The following is a 25,421-nucleotide window of genomic DNA, read 5'->3' as shown; positions in this document are numbered from 1 at the left end:
ATATCCAACTTAGAACAAATTCATAAGCACTCACTAAACAATGATAAACTCCAAGAACTAAAAGATCTCAGAGACAAACTCAAAAACATTCTGAACATCAAAACAGCAAAGACCCTCCTCTAATCTAAATATAAAATCTATATGCACGGCGACAAAGGTTCCAAGACAATGTCCAACCTCATCAAGAAACAAAAGAAAAAACCTTCATACACAAAATAAAAACAACAGGCCAAACTGTAGATTCTACTGCGGACATTGTGATGGAATTTGAAAAATTCTATAAAAACCTGTACAACCTCCCTAGTGACGAACGGAAAGGGGAACATAAAAACCTTAACAGCATATCTCAATCATTTATAGAATCCCTCACCCTACCCAGCCGAACTGAAGAAGATAAAACCAACCCGTTTATCCCCAATCACCTCTCCAGAGGTCGAAAAAAATTCTCAAATCAATCCCCAATGGAAAAAGCCCAGGGCCGGATGGCCTACCAATCATATACTATAAAACCTTTTCCAAAACGCTCATCTCACACCTCACAAACCTATGTAATACACTTCTTACAGGTGGACAATTCCCTAAACAAGCCTTAGAAGCATTTGTCACCCTGATACCAAAGGAAGGGAAAGACCCAGTACAATGTGGCAATTATAGATCCATTTCCCTATTAAACACAGACCTTAAGATCTGGGCAAAATTGTTCGCATAACGTATCTCACCTCTACTTCCTAAACTAATACATGCTGACCAAGGGGGGTTTGTATTAGGTTGAGAAGGGAAAATGAACACATCTCGCATCATCAATGCTATCCATTACGCCAAACTTAACAAAATCCCGCTGGTCCTATTGAGAACAGATGCCGAAAAGGCCTTCGACAGAGTGAGCTGGAGTTTTATGAGAGTCGCATTACAGAAGTTTGGTCTGCCAGATCAGTTCATCGAGGCCATATTTAGCATGTACTCAGCCCCCACAGCTAGGCTCCAAATAAACGGTACTCTGTCGAGGCCTTTTGCCATCACCAATGGGACCAGGCAGGGTTGCCCTCTTTTCCCCGCCCTTTTTATGTTGGTCATGGAAATCCTACTTCAACGAATCAGACAATACCCCAATAATAAGGGGTTAAGTATAGGAAACCTCACGCACACAACAGCTGCTTTTGAGGATGACCTTTTGGTGCTCATGACCAACCCGGAGAGGGCCTTCCCTGCAATCCTAGACATCTTTGAACAATTCGGTAAAATCTCAAATTTTAAAATTAATTATGAAAAATCAGAAGCTCTAAACATTTCAGCTCCAACCAACAAGATTAAACAGATCAAAAAAACACTCCCCTTTAAATGGCCCACTTCCAGCATCAAATACTTAGGCATCACTATAACTGCAGACCCACGCCTCCTTTATAAGGCAAACTCCCCCCCCCCCTCCTCCAAAAAATACAAAACCAACTACACAATATCAACACACCCCTGCTGTCGTGGCTGGGTAGAAAAAAACTGGTATCAACCTAAATACTACCATATATTCTCTATGTTCCACAAACAGTCCCGATAGAGATCCCCTGCAAATTCTTCTTAAATCTTAACAAACTGTTCAGGACATTTATTTGGAATAAGCGGAAACCACGACTAGCATTTTCATACTTGACACAAAAGAAGCCGCAAGGAGGTTTTTGCCTACCAGACATATCTACCTATTACAAAGCGATCCACATGGCTAGATGGTTTGACTTGGTGGATCGCAAACTAGACTCACCCTTTTTAAATCTAGAGAGAACACTAATAGATCAAATTGGTCAATTCCTCCTTTGGACCAACAATAAAATGTCTTATAAAAAACAAACACTCAGCCCGACACTAAGAGGCACAATCAAAGTAATGCATTCTATCAGAACAGAAACGGGAGATCAACACAAGCTAGCACCAATGATCCCCGCATCACTGGTCCCCTCTATTATAGCTAATAAGCTAATTAAACCAACCAACACCTGGGCTAAACTAAATTCTCTAACAATCCAAGACATCATTAAGGGAACTAAAATAAACAACCCCTCACATATCGACCTGCTCTTACCAAACCACTCTCTAAACTTCCTAGAAATATCAGGTATCTATTCCTCACTCAAAAAGCTTCAGGAGAAATATCAAAGAGAACTGCGAGACCCACTTTGGTTCGAAGCTTACCTCACTGTCCCAGAGAGACCAAAGAAACTCATGACACACCTATACAGAGGCCTACTTTTGAACGCCGCGCCCGACAAGCCATGGTTTCTTAGAGTTTGGGAAGGAGAATTGGGGACAACCTTTGATAGGGAAGAGACTAAAAAAATCTTGACAAACTCACATGGTTTCTCGAAATGCGTCCGCATTCAGGAAAACTCATTCAAATTGACAACACCGGTCTTGCTCTCCAAACTTAATGCTACACAAACCGACAGATGTTGGAGATGTGACTCAGATAGAGGGAACCTAGTACACATTGGCGGCACTGTCCACAAATCAAGCCCTTCTGGCAAAACCTCACAAACCAGATAAATAAAATATGTAACACCACATACACATTTACACCCGAGGAAGTTTTACTTTGGAAACTCTCGAAACAGTTCACACCCTCAAAAAGTTGTCTCCCCACCATACTAATTGCGGTAGCAAAACTACTCATTGCACCACTATGGAAATCAAATCATACACCTACGATAGCACAGTGGAAAGATAAAATTTCACAAATCTATAGATTTGAGGAACTAGCCGCATGGGAAACCAACTCGAGGGAAGAATTCCTCAAATTCTGGTCACTGTGGTACACACACCTAAAAGACTAGATAACACAGCTCTATCCAAGTAGCCTTAAACGGGGTGACGTATAAGAGTATCTAGCAGCAACATACTCACTTGGGTGCTCCTCTCGATGGCTGTGTTTCCCCCCCTCTTGTTAAGTTTCTTACCAATGATCGCAAATAAAAAGCCGGGACGCTGTAACAGGTGCGGGCGGGAGCCCTCAGTAGATCCGATTTACCAAATCGTTTCCTCCATTGTCCTCTCCCCCACTCGCATACCTCGCTGATTACACATTTGAACAGACCCCTAACGATGTGGGGATGTGGCTCCCACACGCACACATAGCACCCATCAGCTGATTGTACCCAACCTATATCTATACAACCTTCAAAGCAAGAATTGCGCACCTTATCCCTACCCAAATATGTAACGCTCATAATTTTTTGATCTGATAATAATGTCCTATAACGGCTTTATTTATGTAAGAAGCCACCCATTGTTTGTATACGATTATCTCTGTATTCAATAAAAACAAGATTGTTTTAAAAAAATAAACTATCCCTAAAAGAAGGAAGAATGGGAAGTATTTAAAGAGACCAGGATGGATAAACACAGAACTTAAATACATGCTAAAAAGGAAGAAAAATCGGTTTATTAAATGGATAGAGCAGGTCATATCCAAAGAATATAATGCAGTCTGCAAAAACTGTAGTGCAAGTGTCAGAATAGCTAAAGCTGATAATGAACTGAGTCTTGCTAGAAAGGCCAAAAGCAATAAATGGGATTATTTGGGGTATATCAAAAGCAAAAGAAAATTCAAAGATGCCATAGAATGTTTACAGGATGAAAATTGTGAATTGGTTAAAAATTATGTTGAGATGGCAGAACCTTTAAATTCCTATTTCATATTCATTTTTTCTCAGGAAGTAAATGTAACATAAACTGATTTCCCCTGTACTATTGAAGGAATAATAGAATGCAGGCCATCTATAAGCAGAAAATGGTGAGGGAATCCTTAGCTAACTTAAATGAATTCAATTCTCAGGGTGCATATGAATTACATCATCGGATACTGTAGGAAGCAGCAGAAGTAATTACTAAACCACTCCCCTCAATCTTTGAAAATTCCTTGAGAACAGGAGAAGTCCCAGAAGATTAAAGAAGGCCAAATGTTGTGCCTATCTTCAAAAAAGGGAAGAAGGTGGACTAAGGCAACTACAGGCCTGTGAGCCTAACTTCTATAGTGGGAAATACCTTTGAAGAAATTATTAAACAGCTTGTATGCAAGTGCTTGGGTAAGAATATAGTAATTAATCAGAGCCAGCATGGGTTTGTAATAAACAAGTCATGCTAGACCAATTTAATTGTCTTCTATTACAGAATCACGGACTGGTTTGATCAGGTAAATGAAACTGATGTAATATATTTTGACATTAGCAAAGCATTTGACAAAATATTTCATATGAACCTTATTGAAAAAATAACCAAATATGGCATTGACAAGGCAACTGTTACGTGAATTCACTGGCTTAGTGATTCACTGCTACAGTCCTGAGATCCTTCTGGTCTTTGCTTAGGAACAGCTACTAATCAGAGGCCGCAGCAGGCATGTGCCGATCTCCCAGCTGAAATGTCCCAGCTCCCAGTAATGGCACTTTTTTAAACGAAGACTTTGTGGACCATCTTATCACAGCCAGACAACTCCTTTTATCTAATACTTCTTAAAACCACACTAAAGTGGTTCTACACTTCGATCAGTCCCTACTTGTTAGAAGATTCCCTTGACAATAAGATCATAAGTATCACCCTTCCAGGACCTGCAGGATTACAGCAATCAGCTGTAATCTGTGAGGAACCATGACAGTGACTGTTCAATTTCCATGCAGCACAACCACATGGAAAATTCAGCATTACACAGTGCCCTTTCAAATCAACAGATTAACCTAGCAATGCAGTGCAGGACAGATCCTTCAAAATGATAGACAATCTTTGTGATTGCTCTTGACTTAAAATTGCATAGTAGGGTAGATGATAATGGGTAGTCTCAAGTAAATAGCCCTTTGTAAGAGCAGGACCACCAAAGCTTTCCTACAGTATGTCAATGCCATTAATTTTTCTCAGAAAGAGCAGACTGCTGGGTGACCTTGAAGTCTTCTGGTTACAGTAAGAGAAAAGGAGAAAGGAGGCTTAAAATGCTTGTGTGACCAGAACCATCCAAATATCTTCAACAATTACTAAAACGTGAGATGCTAAGATGATGGCATGGTGTTATTTCACTTTATGTATCATCAATAACCAGGGGTGCAGCTGTCCACTTGTCTCCCTGCAACTCATTGATCATGGTGTAGAATAAATATCAAAGTGGGAAAAAAGACAAAACCAGCATGCACCCATGAGTATATATATAAGATAAGAGTGTATTTAACCCTTTATGTCCAGGTCACATTCTGCTGTTCTGGTATTTCCACTTTAAAAAATCATCTTTTTAATATATTTTTTTCTGTGACATATCTACATGAGGGCTTTTTTTGCAGGATGAGTTGTATTTTTAGATAGCACCATTTAACATACCATATAATATATTGGAAAACTTTAAAAAAAATTTAAGTTGGGCGAAATGAGAAATAATGTAATTGCACCATTTTGGAGGGGGTTGTTTTTATGGCACTCAGCCCACAGTAACAAATTAGATGTTATATTTAGTATGTGGGTCATACAATTGCAGCAATATCAAATAAATACTTCAAAAAAATACTTATTTTTATAAAAAAAATCTATTGCTTTCTATTGCCATCTATTAACGCCCATAACTTTAAAACAAAATCTAACAGGGCTGCGTGATGGCTTATTTTTTGCATGGTGATCTAGTTTTTCTTGGTATGATTTTGGGGTATATTAAAGCTTTTATGGTAGTGTATTAACTTTTTTTGGAGGTGATCAAAGAAAGCACAATTCTGCATTGCATTTTTATCTTACAATGTTCACCATGCAGGATTAATTATGTGATGTTTTAATAAACTAGACCCTTATGAATGCAGCAATACCAGTTTTTACATTTTGTAAATTGAATTATATTTTGATGCAATGACTGGAAAAAGTTTTTTTTTTACTTTTAATTCTTTTTTATAATAATAAAAATCCTTTATTTTAGTTATTTTTAGTCCCTATAGGAGTCTGAACTTGTGATCGTTTGAGTTCTTATTTTGCATAATGCAATACCATTGTAATGCATTACCATCATGTCTAACTTGAGCATAATTCACACCATGCCCAGGACAAACACAAATAGGAGAAGAATTCATTCAAACGGACACTGAAACAGACTGAACAGTAAATGAGACTTGTGAGCAGACATCCAACAACAAATGACAAATGCTAAAACACTTACCAAGAATACTAAATGCATAAGTAGATGGAATAGCAAAAAAATACTATAAGGTATTGCGTCATATTTTGGGCCAAGATACTTAAAGGGGTGGTCTCGCGAAAGCAAGTGGGTCTATACACTTCTGTATGGCCATATTAATGCACTTTGTAATATACATCGTGCATTAAATATGAGCCATACAGAAGTTATTCACTTACCTGCTCCGTTGCTAGCGTCCCCGTTGCCATGGTTCCGTCTAACTTCGGTGTCTTCTTGCCTTTTTAGACGCGCTTGCGCAGATCCGTCTTCTCCCTTCTTCTCCCTTCGGCTCCGCTCGGCAGCATCGGCATTTTGGCTCCGCCCCCTTGTACGCATCATCGCGTAGCTCCGCCCCATGACGTATGCCGGTTCCAGCCTCCTGATTGGCTGGAATCGGCACATGACGGGGGCGGAGCTACGCGATGACGCGAAAAGGGGGCGGAGCCAAAACTCCGATGCTTCCAAGACCAGCCGAAGGGAGAAGATGCATCTGCGCAAGCGCGTCTAAAAAAGCAAGAAGACACCGAAGTTAGACGGAACCATGGCAACGGGGACGCTAGCAACGGAGCAGGTAAGTGAATAACTTCTGTATGGCTCATATTTAATGCACGATGTATATTACAAAGTGCATTAATATGGCCATACAGAAGTGTATAGACCCACTTGATTTCGCGAGACCACCCCTTTAAGCTCATGAACCCATGACAAGGGTCCTTGTTATCCTGTAAGTTCCTACCCTAATGAGAAAACTCAAACCACAGGGAGTCCTGCCTGTAAGCAGGGCGATTGTCTAAATAGGGGCAGCCCCAAGCTGGAACCGAGGTGCCTGGCTCACCATAGAAGGTAAATAGCATACAAGCTGAACAGGACACTGTTTATATCAACAGGGAATCCCACTGAAATCCTCATGCATGAAGCAACAGTAAGCAACATATGCATGACTTCAAACACCAGCGTTCTGAGAGGGAAAGATGAGAAAGATAAATGTCCAGCTCCCTCTAGCAAGTGATGCTGGCATTTATGTGTAGCAGACCGGTGGCAATTGGCGGACTGGAGCAATACACATGCAGCCAGCAAAATCATCCCACACCTGTGCAAGTGTGCTGCTGGAAACCCACAGAACTACAGATCCCTTAAGCACAATGTGACAATTACATTGTATTCAAACAAAAGAAGAAAAATCCTCAGCGCTCGACCGAGCAAGAAAATTTGGCAAGATAAAGGAATAAGTTGTATAACTTACTTCGTGGAGGTGCCTATGTGCAGGCGCCTCCTAATCCCGGATGGCGTATCACAAAGTCAGTGGACACCGGCAGCGATGAAAGTTTCACAGCTTAATACTCACAATGATATACAACGCGTTTCGGTCTGGGGCCTTTTTCAAGTATACATTATGTTAAAAATCATTCATATATGTATAAAATTTAAAATTACCTGACAAGATAAGTGTGGATGCAGCAAGTAAGGTTTCCGGATTCACCGGAGGCATCACGTGACGTTTGCATTCATCCTTCTCCCTCATTTACATGATCGGAGCTCTCTCTAGCTGCTCTCTTATATATATACATGAGATTTTCCAAGCAACCACGAACATTTGCCTTCTTCTGCAACGTTAACCCTTCACCAACTTCATCTTTTAACACCCTTCAAGTGAGCGCTACCCATCACCTCCTAATTACATTGTATTAATAGGCTACCTAATAAAGATGTGCCACATGCACGTTTTATTAGGCAAAGCATCAGGGTAGACCTTGGAGAATTGTTTGGGGCAAATAAATCCACATCGGTCAGGAAATATAAATGCCACTGTCAGAACTGACAATGGCATTTAAAAGGGTAACAGCTGTGATTGCAGCTGTTGTGGGTAAGTGTCAGCTGCAAAGACAGTGGATACCTACCTTGTATGGAGAGAGCTCAGCTCCCAAGCCAATTCTATGCACAGCATATGCTGTGGATATCTATATGCATTCTACCTGCATGGAGTATGTGCAAATAAGATGCATATACAGTAGCTGTATGTCTGTAGGGAAGGGGTTAATAAAACACAGCAAAATGCAGGCTCAGAAATCCTAGGAGTGCATATTAGTATCTAGAAAACATTTTTTTATAAACTAAATTCTATTTTTCATAGCATTCTTAGATATATTTTGGTTACTTGAGTTTCACTGAAGAGCCATATCTGCAGTTCTATCTTGGGATGCCTGGGGGTCTGATTTTTATACCATTTACTAGCTAATAGATACTACACAGGTATAATCTCTGTTCACTAGTTTTCCTACAGTATCTTCTTGACCATCTCAATGTTGACTTTTATCTGCTCCGGTATCACAATTGTTCCTAGTTCCATAGAATCTTCCATTAAACACAGCAATATGACAACAATACATAGAGAAGAATGTGCTAAACATCTTTAGTTGAAAAATATTATTATTTCTGCTATTGGTGAGCATAAACTTATTGCTGGTGCATTTTCTTAAACAGATTAAATCTTGCATTGAGCACTAAATTCTGGAAATTAAATTCATTAAAAACAAAGGTGGAAGAGGTCACGAAATGACAGAAGTAGAAATAAGTAAACCACAATTGCCTGATAATAGTAGCTTTGAATTGTCCCATAACTGAATTTTTAGAAGTAAGTAAAAGGTTTGGTTCTGTGTTAAGGTCCATTGAGACACAACGATTATCGCTCAAAATTTGCTGAAAAGCAGTCTTTTGAGCAATAATCGTTGTGTGTAACTGCACTTACATCGTGCAGTTTTCGTTCTCCGGTCGCTCATCATCATCCTTCAATTAAATCAATTAAAGTACTGAGAAGAGATAAGAAAACCCCCCACCCAGTCTCCTCATGGGCTGCATAGTGTTGCGTGTTGCATTATTGATAATGATACAGTTAGTGTTGCAGGGATAAACATTCTTCTATAATAAAAATATAAAAAAGTACAACACATTAAATGTAGAAACTGAAAAATTAAATAGGAATAGTTAAATGTAGAAAAATACATACCTGCTGTGAAAGTTTTTTTAAGATTTTCAATGGGAAATATCAAGGACTCCTCTCCAAAGACCATTTCAGGTTTATCTGAAAAGTAAGTCTCCAGAAAGTGTCTGGAATCAAAGCCATGTACATGATAGAGCTTATGAGTAGAGGAATCCATTATCTAACCTTCACAGTCTGATAAGTAAGTACTGAGTGACCGATTCTGTACCTGAAGGTCTTTATATGATTACTAGGAAATCAATCTGCAATTTTTGTTAGCAGGAATTACTTATCACATGATGAGTATTATTATCTTCATGTGATAGTCAAGGTAACGTATTATAATAGCCTAACATAAAACATTAATCAACGTCAAACAAATCTGTTTTATTGTCAAATATCAATGGGGAAAATATCCACAGAAAATTTTCAGTCTACAATAGTTTTTCAAAATGAGTGTATGATCAACCATCTAGTAGGGATTGAATAATTGATTTTAGAGTTGAACTGAAACGGACCTTGCCTAATGAAATAAAATAAATATTTAGTATAACTATACAAGTCAGCACATAACACTAGTCAACAACATTTTTGCATCTGGTGCATGGTACATCATTTCTTATGGATTTTTGGGTGTAGAATCCTAATTTTACTTTGGAAATGATGTATCACATAAGGGTTCTATGTAATTTACTTTTTTTTTCTATTTATTAAAAGTGCATTTGTGCTCTACTTTTCTGGTGAATTATGTATATATAATTAAAGCAGTGACTATGCTGAACTCTTTATTTCTATGTAAGACACAGTGGATGAAGTTCTAAATATGAACACTACAGAACATTGTAGTTGTGCGGGAATGGTACCGGCATTAGCCTATAGAGGTTCTGCTGTTTAGTGAATGTTGTAACCAGTATAAAGCACTTCTCTTTATTGTTATTTCAGCATATTGTTTTTTTCTTGAGTTTTTGTACCTCAATTTGTGTTTACCTGTGTACTTTGTATTTCCTGTGTGAGCTAGTGAATCATTCTGATATATCAAACTTATAGTTAGTACGATGGCAACTGCTAAACTTTGTTGTTGTGTAAACCACCCCGACAACTTGAGGGACTTACCTCTTAAGGAGCAACTTGTGGAAAACCCTATTGAAAGGCAGCATTCCTTCAAGCCAAAGTCAGATTTTTTATACAAGCCTTGTTACAATGACCAGGAATTAAAAGCAAAACCATACTCCGTATACATACAGCTGTTTCAGGGTTTTTGCCCTTGAAGGAATGCTGCCTTTCAATAGGTGGCACTGTGGAGGATTTATTCCATCTCCCCTATTTGCATACTACCCAAAGGAGCATGCATGGCCATTTGAGTCTCCTCATTCACTGTATATAGTTGCTCTCCCTAAGGAGAAAAGATAGTGTTTCTGACCCCCGTCCCAGGCCTCTCACTAGCAAAGCCAGACTCCTACTGTATAGTGATGAAGGGCAAAAACCCTGAAACAACTGTATGTACATGGAGTCTGGCTTTGCTTTTAATTCCTGGTCATTGTAACAAGGCTTGTATAAAAAGTCTGACTTTGGCTTGAAGGAATGCTGCATTTCAATAGGTGGCACTGTGGAGGATTTATTCCATCTCCCTTATTTGCAGAAGAAGGATGAAATGCCAGACGCTGAATGTGTATGGTTATTGATAGCAAATTCGGCCAACGCTAAATAATTGACCCAGAGACTCTGACAATCACTTACGTACATTCTGACGTACTGAACCAGTTCCTGATTCATATGTTCTGTCTGCCCATTAGACTCCAGGTGGAAGGCAGAGGAAAAGGACAACCCGATACCCTTACAAAAAGCCCTCCAAAACCGGGCAACAAATTGGACTCTCCGGTCGGAAACAATATCCTTGGGGACCCCATGCAGGCGTACAATCTCCTTGATGAATATGGTCGCTAGCTCAGGAGCGGACGGAAGCTTCTTAAGGGCAGTAAAATGTGCCATCTTAGAAAATCTGTCGACGACCACCAAGATCACCGAGCACCCCTGGGACTCGGGCAAGTCGGTAATAAAATCCATCGACAGATGGGTCCATGGTCTCTCCGGAATGGGAAGAGAAAGAAGTGGGCCCTCAGGCCTTCCCCATACACTCTTCCCCCAGGCATAACTAGGGCAGGACTTGACAAATTCCTTGATGTCCCGAAACATTTGTGGCCACCAATACAGACAGCCACACAACTCCAGGATGCCTCGGACTCCTGGATGACCTGCTAAGACCGATGAATGGACTTCCTCCAAAATGAGAAGCCACAAGGCCCTGGGAACAAGTAAGCTCCCCTCAGGGAGGCCTTCTGGAACGGCCTGCTGAGCCGCCCGATGTACAGCAGAATTGTCGGATGTAAGGGCAGCTACCACCACGCCCGGGCCCAAAAAAATACTCTCCTGCTAAGGCTCCTTTAGCTCAGATACCCCGAAATTGCGGTACACGGCATCAGCGTTGACATTCTTGGACCCAGGCATATATGTGACTACAAAATTGAAGCGTGAAAAAAATAATGCTCACCTTGCCTGACAAGCGTTCAAGCACTTGACGGACTCCAGATACACAAAGTTCTTATGGTCCGTGAGAACCGTAGTAGTATGATGAGCACCCTCTAAGAAATGTCTCCATTCATCAAATGCCCATTTTATGGCTAATAATTCCATGTTGCCAATATCACAGTTGTGTTCAGCATGATTAATCTTCCTGGAAAAGAGGTACTGGTTGGAGACCAGTTCGGCCTGGAGATTCCAGCGAGAGCACTGCCCCCACGCCATGCTCATCTACTTCAATGATAACCGGGCGATCAAGATCCGCCTGCGCCAAAACTGGTGCTGTGGAGAAAGCCCTCTTGAGAAGTGTAAATGTTTTCACTGCCTCCTGTGAACAGGAATCAACCCTAGCCCCCTTCTTGCTCAGTTCGGTCAGGGGCTTGGCCACTACCGAAAAGTTCTCAATAAATTTCCGATAAACGTTTGTGAACCCCAAAAAGCATTGTAACGCCTTTAAGTTGGCGGGTTGCACCCATTCGGTGGTGGCCTTGACCTTGTCCGAGTACATCCGGATGGCTGAAGAAGAAATGACATATCCAAGGAAAGCAATCTCCTGTCCCCCGAAAAGACATTTCTCCCGCTTAGCATACAAATGATGGGCTCAAAGATGGGAAATAACTATCCGTAAATGCCTAACATGACTCTCCCAATCAGAAGAGAAAATTAGAATGTCATCCAAAAATACAACCACGAACGTGCCCAGAATATCATAGAAAATGGTATTCATAAACCCCTGAAAAATATCTGGCGCATTACATAACCCGAATGGCATGACTAGACATACAAAATGTCCCAAAGGAGTATTAAATGCCGTTTTCCATTCGTCCCCCTCTCTGATATGAATGAGGTTATAGGCTCCCTGAAGATCCAGCTTAGAGAACCCACGGGCTCCTATAACCTGGTTGAGGAGGTCTGGGATTAGGGGCAAAGAGTACTGATTTTTGAGTTATCCTGTTCAAAGCTCTATAATCAACACAGGGCCAAAGGCCACCATCCTTCTTTTCCACGAAAAATAACCCTGCTCCTGCGGGTGATTCGGAAGGACATATATGCCCCTTGGCAAGACTCTCGGTAATATACTCCTTCATCGCCTCGCATTCATGCACAGTTACATTATATATCCCCCCCTTAGGGATCTTGCTCCCGGGAATGAGATCGATTTTGTAATCCCATTCACGGTGCGGAGGTAACGTCTCAGAAAGTTGTTTCGAAAACACGTCAGCAAAATCCCTTTAGATATGGAGGTAATCTCCGGATATTAGACTCAGTCAAATGCACCTGGACGGAAACCAAATGCTCACTGCACTCCTGCCCCCATTGCACTACTTCAGAGGTGGACCAATGAATCTGGGGATTGTGAAGTCGGAGCCAGGGTAGCTAAAGGACTAAATCAACTGAAAGGCTCTCCATCATTAGAAAAGAACACACCTTCGAATGTAGCGCTACGACAAAAAAATTTAGTTCAGGAGTCCTCTTACTGATTAACCCCGCTGACAACGGTGTGGAATCAATACCCAAGACCCGAATTGGAGGGTTCAAAGGCAACAGACATGCAGACATGGACTTACCAAATTCATAATTAATAAAGTTCGCGGGGGCCCTCGAATCAATGAAGGCCCGACCGATAAGGTGATGAGCATTATAAAAAATGGAAAACGGCACAAATAACTTGGAACATTCCGGAAGTACCTGGGCTCCTAGGCGATCCCTCTGGACATCGCCTAGGAACGGGTGTTTTCCGGCAGCTGTTTCTTGAGACAGTTGGTGACCCGATGACCTGGACCTCCGCAATAAAGGCATAATCGGTTCCTGATCCGGAATTCCTTACATTCCTGTTGGGACATAGAACCCACTTCCATCAACTTGACTTCTTTGGTAGCTGTGGTCGTGACCCGATTTTCGGACCAGATCACAGGCAGTTCAGTCTGAGTCATAGCCTATTCTAACGTCTCAGGTTCTGGGTGCGACAAAAACAGGTCTTTTATGGACTCTGACAACCCAGTTAAAAATAAATCTTTCAGAGCGCGGTCATTCCACCTTGACTCCACACAAAACTGATAAAACGGAGAACATAATTCTTCCGCGCGACGTACCCCCTGCCGAAGACTCAATAACATACTCACTGCGTCCCAGCCCTATCTCACTCATCATAAATGTGCCCAGGGGCTGTAAAAAAGGCATCTACCGATTGGCGAGAGCAGGAGTCGGGGGGTTGTAGTGGAAACCCAATATATCTATATTCTGGACTGTGGGCCTTTGGTAATGGACAATGAACCTGTTTTTATTTTGTATACTAAGTGCCAGTACTTTTCCATTACTGATACAAATATAGATATCCAATGTATCTACTTCCTCCTATGAAACTTCTGATCTCAAAACGCTGACAAGATAATATATAGTATAAACACGTTACATTTTCCATCTGTTTTGCAACTTTGGAAGACAGTATAACTCAGACATAGATAACCGCAGTCTGAAACAGCTACCGCAATAATTACCCAAGCAATTTTACTGGAAACGTATGCAAATAACATGGGAGGTTTGTGCAATTTATAGTTCATGATGTAACATCCAATCATATCGAAGGAACCACACGTGGCTCCAAGACAACCCACTCATTTCATCCACCACCTGATGGCCAATCACAGATGACCGGAGGATGGAAGAATTGCAAGATGCTTATCCAATAATTAAACAATACGTTGTATCTATGTAATCTTTGACCTGCCCAGATGGGCGGATATGTTAAACTCTTTAAAAGAGGCTACACGCCCAACATTAAAGGAGAATTGAGGAAGCTATACATGCTGAACCTGAGTCAGTGTGGAAACTTCTTATGCGCATATAATCAATTCAGAATTAATATGGAAGGGTGTAAACATTCCAAATTGAGTAAGCCGTGGTTCCACAAAGGAAAGCCACAACAGCGTAGCGAAAATGCACAGTTTTGAGGGTCGCCCCTCAAACGAGAAATAACTATGCCCACCCTCTGGTATTCAGAACCTGAGGAGTGTGGATGTAATTCAAAATATAACCTGCACACTTCCCGGAACGAGAAAAACCAAAAAACATGTCAGGCAGAGAGACCTTAGGCTCGACCCCTGACCCCGGGGCTGCTGCAGTTGCGGCCGAGGCAACGGTGGCGGACTGCTCCTGTAGCTGGAGCTGTGTAGACAGGTCTTGCACCAAACCTGTCAAGACCTGAACTTCGTTGGCAGTAGACGCAACAGCCTCTTTATCCGGGGTCAAGCGGGGAGGTTGAGACGGGTACCCAGCAACAATATGGGCCAGTGTTTCTGTTAAGGCTGTCAGGGACAGATGGCCAGGTGATCCCTATGCCAGCCCTCTCCTGTGTCCCTACCTACTTGCCCCCCTGGGCTAAGCCCCAGGGCAACAACTGGGTGACTGTCCCTGCGCTGTTTTAGTGACAGGGACCCCAAGGAAAGGGGGACAGGGGAACTGGCAGATAGCACTGAGTACAGACAAAAAGCAAACTGAATAAACCAGAGAGTCCTCGGAAAGCAGGCAGGGTCAAAACCAGGGGTCACATGCGAGATACAAGAGGGCAAAACTGAGTCGGAGTCAAGAGAAAGTACAAGGTCAAAACACGAGTTAATCAGGTCAAATAACGCAGGTGTAGGCAGAGCAAGTCTAAACCAAACACTGGCAGCCAGTTTCTTGCCCAGCCAGGTATATAAGCAAAACTCCCCACCCAAAGGGGGCGGGGAGAAGTCACATGATGACCAGAGGAATCACAAAGCCACCTCCGCCCGGCAGAACGCACCGATCAGATCACCACGCGGCCGACCAGCTGACAGGCACTCCCGCGCACGACGCGGGGCGTGCCACGGGCCACTGCAACCAAGCACCAGAGTGGGGGAACCCCAGACGCAGCCGCCAGGCCGGGCCCCCGCAGCTCCAGGACGAGGGCCCGCCTCAACTGGACACCAGCGCCCCCAGTAGTAATCCCATCTCTAACACAAGGACACTGGAGCCCTTTGATCATGGGGATTACTGTTGGTTTCTGGTTAGGGGGATTAATAAGACACCATGCAAGTGAAAATCTTCATGATCTTATTTTGCCAAACCCAATCAGTTCGAACATCGCAATATATAAATTTTAGTGCTTTTGTATCTCACGTTCACAAAAACATTACCAGAAAAACATTACTGTATTGTGAGCGTTATTTTTTTTTCTTGTATTTAAAACCAGTCAATATTTGCCAATATTATATTATTGTCTCTGTATTAGTGTTCTGTATTTCAGAAATATGACGTGATAGATAGAATGTGATTCTTCCACTGAATTCAGCACCTCAAAAATAGGTAAACCAGATACAGAAAAAAGTAACTGTGCATGTTATTATTATATAAATAATACTTGACAGCGGAGCTCTATTAGGCTGCTGTAGTTAGCCGGGGGTTTGGCGTTTTTTTTTTTTTCCTGTCAGCTATAGAGGAAAGTATAGGCCCAGGAAAAGCCTGAGGTGCTGAAATACCACAATTTTAGGAGGAGATAAAAAGGGAAGAAATGTGGCATCAATGGGCAGAGTGCAGATGGTTTTCCATAACAATTTGGCCCATTGTTTGTTCATGATGAAGAGTACCCTCTAACCTGATTTCAATTTTTGATACTTCTGAGAAAGTGAATTAGCTACTTGCAGAGTACAGTAATAGATTGTGAAACATTGCTGCTGAATAGATGCTGCTACGTAAGTGTTCTAGCTAGTTCAGAGCTACAGGTATACTGGGTGCTAGAACTACAATATTTTAAACTTGATGTGTGTGTGGGGGGGCGTGGCCTAGCAGCCCAGGAGAGAAGACGTGCCTGGAGAGGCTCCGCTCCATAGCCGCCTCAATCCACGGCATCCCGCGCTGGAGGCTCGGGACGGCGGTTTGGGGACCGTCGCTGACTCCCCCGACCCGGCAGGAACATTTAGCGACATTTTTGGGTCTCTTCCGGAGAAGAACGCCGCGGGTCCTACAAGGCCTGAAGATCCCCGGGCTCAAGTGCTTGCTGGCCGCAACCGGAAGTGCCGGCCATCCGCGACCGGAAGTGGGGAAACGCGAGCTCTCCTGCCCAGTAGACCACAGCGGGGACCATACTAGAGACACCAGCGGAGGAGGAGAGAGCTGGTAGCCCACTCTATACAGCTGCGGACCGGGTGAGTGACGCGGCGGCTGCCGCCGGACCCTGCGCTCCCCCACCGGACTGCAGCGCTACACCTGGGACACCAGGGGCCCCTGAAGTGGACTCCCTGCCATGCGGCTATCACCCCAGGCCGGCAGTTACATCAGGAGGCCCACCCCTCCCCCCCAGACAAACACCATCTAGAAGAGGATATAAAGAACAAGATCAGCGCCTACTCAATCTTTGCAATTTTATCATGTTGTGTGAATACTTATAGTACTCACCTGGTGCTCGGCAAGACCCCCTGACTGGAAGGTCCACTGGCAGCCTTTTTTCCTCGCTGGCTTGTAACCGTTCCTAGGATCCCAAATCCGAACCTTCGGAGAGCAAACGGTGGGGTGACAGCCTAGAATCGGCTGTTTGCATATACGTCTTATGAAAACCAAAAAGTACCCCCGCGCTCGTGGTCTCCAGGAATATCAATGGACACAATGGTCCATAGAATATACTTATATTTTATTAATATTCAGTTGCGACGTGTTTCGGCGGTTTATACCGCCCTCTTCAAGCATAAAATAAACGTTTTACAGACATACATTTATACAAATTATCTAACTCACATTAATCCACGGACGCCACTGGTGGGGGCCATCTTGTGATCACGTGTGATCTTACGTCATAGTCACATGTCCCACACGTCATTCTCAAAGTCATGTGATGTTTCCCGAAAGCACTGCATAGTGCCCATTCATACAAATCGGCATTTTGTATCGCTCGAATCCATTTGTTGTTTCACATTATCATATTCAATTTCCTCTGTAACTCTATATCTTATATCCGTTTCTCTTTCAATCTTAACCTATTTCCCTACTTTTATTTAAAACCATATCATAATGCCTAGTGATTACTTCTCACTTTTAAACATCAAATCTTGTCTATATGTATATATATGAAAATATATATATATATATATATATATATATATATATATATATCTTAACTGATTCCTACATATAGGTAAAAAAAATAAATATATATATATATATATATATATATATATATATATGAATAAAATTTATATATTGTTTCTAAACCTTCATCCATAATTAAAATATCATTATCAATATAAATTCATAACTTATTCATATAATGCTTCTATAAACTATCTAAACAATAAATATGCATTGTAAAAATTAAATATACACATCATCATTAAAATATTAAAACATATTCCTATATAACTTATACGATCTTAAACCTATAAATTCATATTTATATAAATTCATAATCCTATTAACCCTATTTTAACCCATATATCATTGATAAAATTTATATTATTTTATTTGTCCCTAATAACTATCAATTATACTCAATGATGCTCTACAATATAAATATTCCTATTTTTCCATATGATTAATTGTTTTACTAAAAAAGGAATAAAAAAGAATAAAAAATAAATAACTATATTTATATTTTCTCTAAAATTTCATTGAGCCCGGATGGTTGGAGGGTTTGGAGCCTATATATCCAGAACACTTCCTTCCGCTTCAGTTCATTTATAGATTTACTGGATATTTGTTCTAATAGAGTGATTTTAGGGTTAGGGATTGACATTTATGCTTTTCTGCATAATGCCTGGATACGCTGTGTTTGTTATAACCACGTTTTATGTTGAATTTGTGGTTTGCTAATCGGGCACGTATTGCGTTTTTAGTTTTCCCTATATATTTTAAACCGCAGTCGCATTCTAAAAGATATATTATGTGTGTGCTATCACAATCTATTCTGCTTTTATATTGGACAATGATTTCTTTCCCTTCTATTTTTAACATAAGTACTTCTCTTTGTTGTTGAATGCGGGTGCAACATTTACATAGAATTTTATTGCATTTAAATACTCCTTTTTCTAAGCTTTTTATTTGAGAAAGAGAGATCTTTTTATTATTTTTATTTTTTAGCTCTGCTTTGGATGGTGCGATCATATTTTGTACTGTTCTATTTTTCCTAAAAACTAGTCTTGGATCAGTTTCTAAAAAGGGTTTTAAAACAGGGTCACTTTGTAGCACTGGCCAATGTTTTAAAATGCATCTTATATTACTAGCCTGATTATTATATTTAGTGATAAAAGATGTCTTTTTAATAAAATTATTTTTATTTTCTTTTTCATTATCTTTTTTACTTCTTTATATCGGGGTTTTTTGTGTATGTTCTCTTTCTATCGGGGTTTTTAATAAAACGATGTCTTTTTAAAAAAAACATTGGCCAGTGCTACAAAGTGACCCTGTTTTAAAACCCTTTTTAGAAACTGATCCTAGACTAGTTTTTAGGAAGAAGGGCAGAGACCCTTGCGACTTCCTGGAGTCGCTCCTCAAGCAGGAGTATGGCCCCAACTCTTTGTTCCCCTTATTTTGCGTTGAGAGGGCCGAACGCATTCAATCAAGGGCTCTGCCGCCCGGGGGCTCCCCGCGCATCTTTATTGCAAAGTTGCTTAACTACAGGGACAGAGACAAAATCCTGGCACTTAACCGTGAGAGAGAACCACTTAGAGTCTATGGACAAACAGTCCGTATCTTTCCGGATTTCTTCCTAGAGGTGCAGTAGAGGCAACAAAAATTTACAGAAGTAAAGAAAACGCTGCGCTCGAAACAACTTGTCTACGCCATGTTATACCCTGCCAGGCTAAAGGTGATCAAGGATAACCGCTCCCACTTTTTTGAAAACCCCGAGGATGTCCTAAACTGGCTTGAACAAAACTGATCTATGTCGTGAGACTTTCAAAAATGCGTATTTGATGCGGCTGGCCAGCCAACGCTCCCCTTTCTCTTGCACTGTAACTGTGGAGGGCGACCCCCTTCCCCTCCCCGCCCTTCCTCCTCTTCCTCCCCCCTTTTTTTTGCCTTCCTACCCCCCCTCCCTTCCTCTTCCTCCTTTCCATTCTCCCCCCCTCTACCCTCCCCCTCCCTCCATCTTAGATAAGAAGGCCGGCAGCTGAAGATATTGAAACTGCAAAGTGATGTGGACTGTGATAAAGTTATTCTTTTCTGTCTTAGATTGTGAGGGCTCGACTAGAGGCCGGACTAGAGGCCTATATACCACATTCACATGACCCTATCTCTGTTTCTTCACAGAGGGATTCCATTTCCATGTTTGTAAGCGCTGTTGCTGTTTTTCATTTTTCTGTTATAGTTTGTTGTTGACTCTCTCGAGGGGGTAGGCCTTACGCCCCCTACAAGCTGTGAGTTATGGGATCGAAACCTGTCCAAAGTTCGGGGGGATGGGTAGGGTGGGAAGGGAGGAATTGGTTTAAGGGTGGACAAATGTGAACAGATTTTGGTTTGCTCCGTAATTTTTATTTGTTGTTATTTTTGGCGCAGCTCTTTTTTGGATGCTTTACGAGGAACCTGTGGGAACGATGTCCAGCCCTTTGAAAATGGCTAGTACGTACTTAAAACTGGTCTCCTGGAACGGCAGGGGCCTAAATTCTAAAATTAAAAGAGCATTGGTTTTTGACTTCCTTAAAACTCACTCCCCTCACATGATACTACTCCAAGAAACACACCTTAGGGGCTCAAGGATGCTGGCGCTTAAGTGAGCAACTACAGGCTCAGCGTACCACGCGACTTACTCAAACTATGCCCGAGGAGTCAGCATTTTGATGGCCAAATCGGTCCAGTTTGCTTTCCGTCAAATACACAAAGACCCTGGGGGGGCGCTACTTGATCCTACAGGGAACCTTCCATGGGCACCTGCTCATGATAGTAACTGTTTACCTACCACCACCTGCCAACATTGAAATGCTTCATGAGGTGATGGCGCGAGTGGTCCCCCTTGAGGCAGCCCCAATAGTAATTATGGGAGACTTCAACCTGATCTTAGACCCGCTGCGGGACTGTCTCACTCCAGCTGCTTCCACACAGGTTCGGCTGCCTGGGTGGGCTGACTCCTAATTATTGCAGGAAATATAGCGAGCGCGACATCCACACAACAGAGCCTACTCATGTCACACCCCACCCTACAATGCATTCTCGTGTATAGATCTCTGTTTTGGCTCCCCAGACTGCCTCCCCATGGTTCGTTACATATCCTACCTGCCCAGAGGCATCTCAGATCACTCCCCACTCCAACTGGCTCTTGACCTTGAAGTTGAGGGCAGTCGTCCTATGTGGAGACTGAGCCCGCTGTGGTTGTAACAGAGAGAAGTACACGAATATGTAGAACAAGAGGCTGAAATGTACTGTGAAGTCAATGAGGGGACGGCCCCGAAGCTATTGGTATGGGACGCATTTAAAGCCTTCACCAGGGAATCCTTTACCTCGGTCATTGCCGAGCATAGAAGGTCCCTGGGAGCCAGCCGCTTGGACTTGGAACGTCGCCTTGACTTAGCAGAGGCTAGACACATAGCAGATCCCTCCCCGGAGACTACTACAATTCTGGGCGCCTTGCGACGGGAATATAAATTACTACTTATTGAATACACCAAGAAGAAACTTCTGTATTCCCGCCCCCGGATCTTTGATCAGGGAGACGAGAATGGCCACCTACTAGCCTACCTGGCTAGAGAGGATCAGACACTCCCGCCAATTACAGCGGTGCGAGATGGCGCGGGTACTCTATTAAACGATCCTAAACTAATTAATCAAATGTTCACCCAATTCTACTGGGACTTGTACACCTCCAAACAGAGCTACACTGATGCGCAGCTTCTGGCGTATCTAGATGACATTCCTTTCCCCTCACTGAGCAGAGACAGCACGGCCCACCTGGATAGAGACCTGAGTATAGAAGAAATAACGGAGGCCATTAGGTCACTTCCCAATAGAAAGTCACCAGGTGTGGATGTGCTCCCGGGGGAGTGGTACAAGAAAAATGTGGAAACCCTGGCCCCAAGACTTCTCACATTATATAATTCTATCCTGCGGAAGGGGGCACTACCGGACACAATGCGTAAAGCTCTAATAATAATGATCCCTAAAACCGGTAAAAGATCCCACAGACTGCGGCTCTTACCGCCCCATTTCCCTCCTCAATAATGATGTAACAGTAATTGCAAAAATACTGGCGACGCGGATAAACTCAGTACTGAGCGAGGTCATACACGCTGACCAGTCCGGCTTCATGCCTGGCAAAAGCACGGACATGAACCTGAGGAGGCTTTTTAACCACCTATCGTACAAGCACACTAACTGCGGGAAGCGCACTCTGGTATTTATAGACCAGGTAAAGGCCTTCGACTCAGTAGAGTGGAAGTAGCTATGGGCGGGGATGTGGCGGTTCGGATTCGGGCCAACCTTTATTAAATAGATTGAGATTCTATATGACTCCCCGGTGGCCAACATCAAGACTAATATACATGTTTCTGCCCAGTTTTCCCTGAGTAGGGGCACAAGACAGGGCTGCCCTTTGTCCCGGGCCTTGTTTGCCCTCGCCATAGAGCCTCTTGCGATCCAAGTCCGAACGTCACCAACAGTGAAGGGATTTAAACTGAACAACTACGAAGAGCGCATAGCACTCTATGCAGATGACACCCTTCTTTTCCTTCAAGACCCGGAGGCGTCTCTAGACGCAGCGCTGACTATATTCGGCGCATTTGGCACACACTCTGGCATTAAGGTCAACTGGCACAAGACCCATTTACTGGCGTTGGACCCTGCGGCCGCTGAGCTCCCCTTGCCCGCCCCGCTGAGTTGGACAACCCAGACCACCACTTGGGCGTAAAGGTCTCAGCGGAATTATCCGCTTTTTACAGCTCCAACCTAGTCCCTCTCCTGGGCTGGGCTGGGGAGGTGGTGATACGCTGGGCTTCTCTCCCACTCACGCTGGTGGGCAGAATAAACCTGCTAAAAATGAAACTGCTGCCAAAATTCCTGTATATACTGCATAACTCCCCTACGTTAGTCCCCAAAAATTCTTCACTATGCTCCGTGGGATTGTGCTGCGCATACTGTGGCGGGGCACCACACTCAGGATCAAATTGGAGACTCTGTGCCTCCCGTCGAACAGGGGAGGGCTGGCCTTACCACACTTCTATTACTACTATCTGGCTAGCCAACTGGTATACGCGGGGTGGTGGCTATCTTCGTCAGATTACAACCCAGTAGTGAGTCTGGAGCGTAGAATGCTGGACCCTGTCCAGAACCTACGGGGGCTGCTGCTGAGCGGACCCTCATCCTCGGTTGCTCCTCTGCCCATCCCCATGCTGGTGACACTGGAGACCTGGCATCGGGCCACGAGACTGTCCACTGTAGAGGAGACTGCGCGATCCCCACACACTCCCCTCTGGAATAACCCCAAACTGCCACACTTCCAGCGCTTCCCGGAGTCTGCCTTCTGGAGGCGTTGGGGCGTCAATGTCCTCTCTGACATTGTCAGAGAGGGTACGCTCTGCACCTTTCTACAGCTGCGGATAGCCCATGGCCTGCCCGAAAACACCTACTTTAGATATTACCAGTTGCGAGATGTGGCCAGGGCTCAGTTTGGAGGTCTATCTATCCCACTATCCATGACACGGCTGGAGAGCCTGGCGCAGATGTGTAATCTTGTCAAACCACTGTTGAGTTTCCACGCCCATATAGAGCACCACCTTGCCACGCTAGGCGAGAGGGCCGTGCAGAGATGGGAGGGGGACATCCCTGACCTGACCTCGGGGGAGGATGAGGATATACTGGGTGGATCTGGTCCCCCCTGGTAAGCGCTAGAGACAAACTCATTCAAGTTAAGTTCCTGCACCGCATATATTACACCCCCTCCAAATTGTGCACTATGGGCCTGCTCTATACTGCAACATGCCTGCGATGTCTGGCTGTGGATGGGACGGTCATGCACGTGTTTTGGGAGTGTGCGGTCCTACAGGGCTACTGGAGAGATGTACTGGTCTTCATGGAAATGCATCTAGGGGCACCGAGAATCATGCATCCTGGAATGTGCCTCTTTGGGCTTGTAGGAGACCTACCGGTGACCGCAGCAACACGTATACTGTACAAGCTGCTACTTTTCTACGCCAAAAAAGTGATTCTACTTAATTGGAAACACCCCGGGAGGCCGACCAGGAGTGCATGGGTCCGGGTGGTCAACGCCGAAATCCCAATGTACAAACTGACGTACATGGCCAGGGGGTGGCCCGAAAAATTTGATAAGATCTGGGGTGGTTGGATGAGTTGCCCTGCGACAGCGTTGGGAGATGCAAGCTAGGTGGTAGTTGGGGAGTGAGGGAGAGGGAAGGATATAAAGAAGGACGTCTGTTCAACTTGTTCTCTAAGTTAAAACCCTATGCTCAGAAAAAAAATGTTTTTCTTTGTTTCCACAATTCTCCTTAAAAGAGTCGCGCTGGGGGGGGAGGGGGGGTTCTTTTTAAATTTCCTTTCTTTTTTCTTTTTCCTGATTGATTACAGTTAATTCACTCCAAGGTTAAACTGCTGTTTAGTAATAATCGACAAAGTTAAAGTTACAATGGGAGGGGCGGGGGAACAAAAAGCACTAGCCAGGCATTATGTGTCAAGAAGAAATGTGTGTGTATACACAGGTAAAGACTATTTTTACCCTGCCTTCCATGCAATGTACTGTTAGCTGGCACCACAGGTGTCAGGTTCAGCAATCTATGTTTGTATGCTTGTTAACCAACTTCTGGCTAAATAATATTCCTTTAAAAAAAAATAAAAAATCTTGATGTGTATGACCACGAAAAGGGTGGCTGTCCACTAAAAAGTGAACACAACTTGCTATTAGTCCCTGTGTTTCTTGATTATTCTTGGGGGTGCATTCACACGAGCATGTTACATAGCCACACATCTATTAGAACCATTGATTCCCTATGGTGTGTTCAGATGTCCGTGTTTTACAGGTATGCAAATGCACATACTTGCAAAATATTAGGACATACGTGCACCATAGCTCTGTGGTACGTGTCAATATTCCCAGCGGGGAATCCACTTGTCACTGAACACTGTGACAGCACTGTCATAGTGTTCAGTGACAAGGGGACTCCCCGCAGGAGTAAAGAATCCCCTGCCACAGCTGTCACATCTGTGACAGCTGTAGCAAAGAATCGCAAAGCTCTCCCATTGATTTTAAAGCAATAAGATGCCAGCACCCCTGCAGTGATTTTCAGGAAAGGGCTTTAAATATAAGCCCTTCCCTGAAAATCATTCCTATGTTGTGTGAAAATTAAAAATAAGTAAATACTCACCACTTCGCTGCTCTCGGGGCTCAGGCACTTGGGTCCCATCACTGAAATGAAGTTCTTTCAGAAGGCAGGGATTTAAAATCCCCGCCTGCTGGAAGAGCTGCGTCTGATTGGCTGAGCGCTCAGCCAATCACAGACAGTGCTTAGCCATTCACTGAATTCAATGCCTGTGATTTTTTACCCCTGCCTTCTAAAAAACACTTCCTTACAGCGACGGCACCCAAGCTGCTAGATGTGTCTAAGCCCTGGCAGCGGTGAAGACGTGAGTATTTATATATTTTTATTTTTTACACCAGATAGGAATGATTTCCATGGAAGGGCTTATATTTAAAGCTTTTCCCTGAAAATCACTGCAGGGGTTGCCGGCAGATCATTG

General features: G+C 43.2%; 1 protein-coding gene across 1 annotated transcript in view; it reads right to left on the bottom strand.

The window, feature by feature from the left end:
• Nucleotides 1-9,378, bottom strand: part of LOC136632479 (nicotinamide N-methyltransferase-like) — a 39,223-nt gene extending 29,845 nt beyond the window's left edge. Inside the window, exon 1 of the mRNA XM_066607405.1 lies at nt 9,186-9,378. Coding sequence (XP_066463502.1) covers nt 9,186-9,336 — 151 coding nt within the window. The 5' untranslated portion in view covers nt 9,337-9,378. The remainder of the gene's footprint in view (nt 1-9,185) is intronic.
• Nucleotides 9,379-25,421: the final 16,043 nt, after the last annotated feature.

The sequence above is a fragment of the Eleutherodactylus coqui genome, chromosome 6 (genome assembly GCF_035609145.1).
Source record: "Eleutherodactylus coqui strain aEleCoq1 chromosome 6, aEleCoq1.hap1, whole genome shotgun sequence".
Taxonomy (NCBI): Eukaryota; Metazoa; Chordata; class Amphibia; order Anura; family Eleutherodactylidae; genus Eleutherodactylus; species Eleutherodactylus coqui.
The sequence above is the reverse complement of the archived record's forward strand: the minus strand, read 5'-3'. Positions and strand labels throughout refer to the sequence as shown.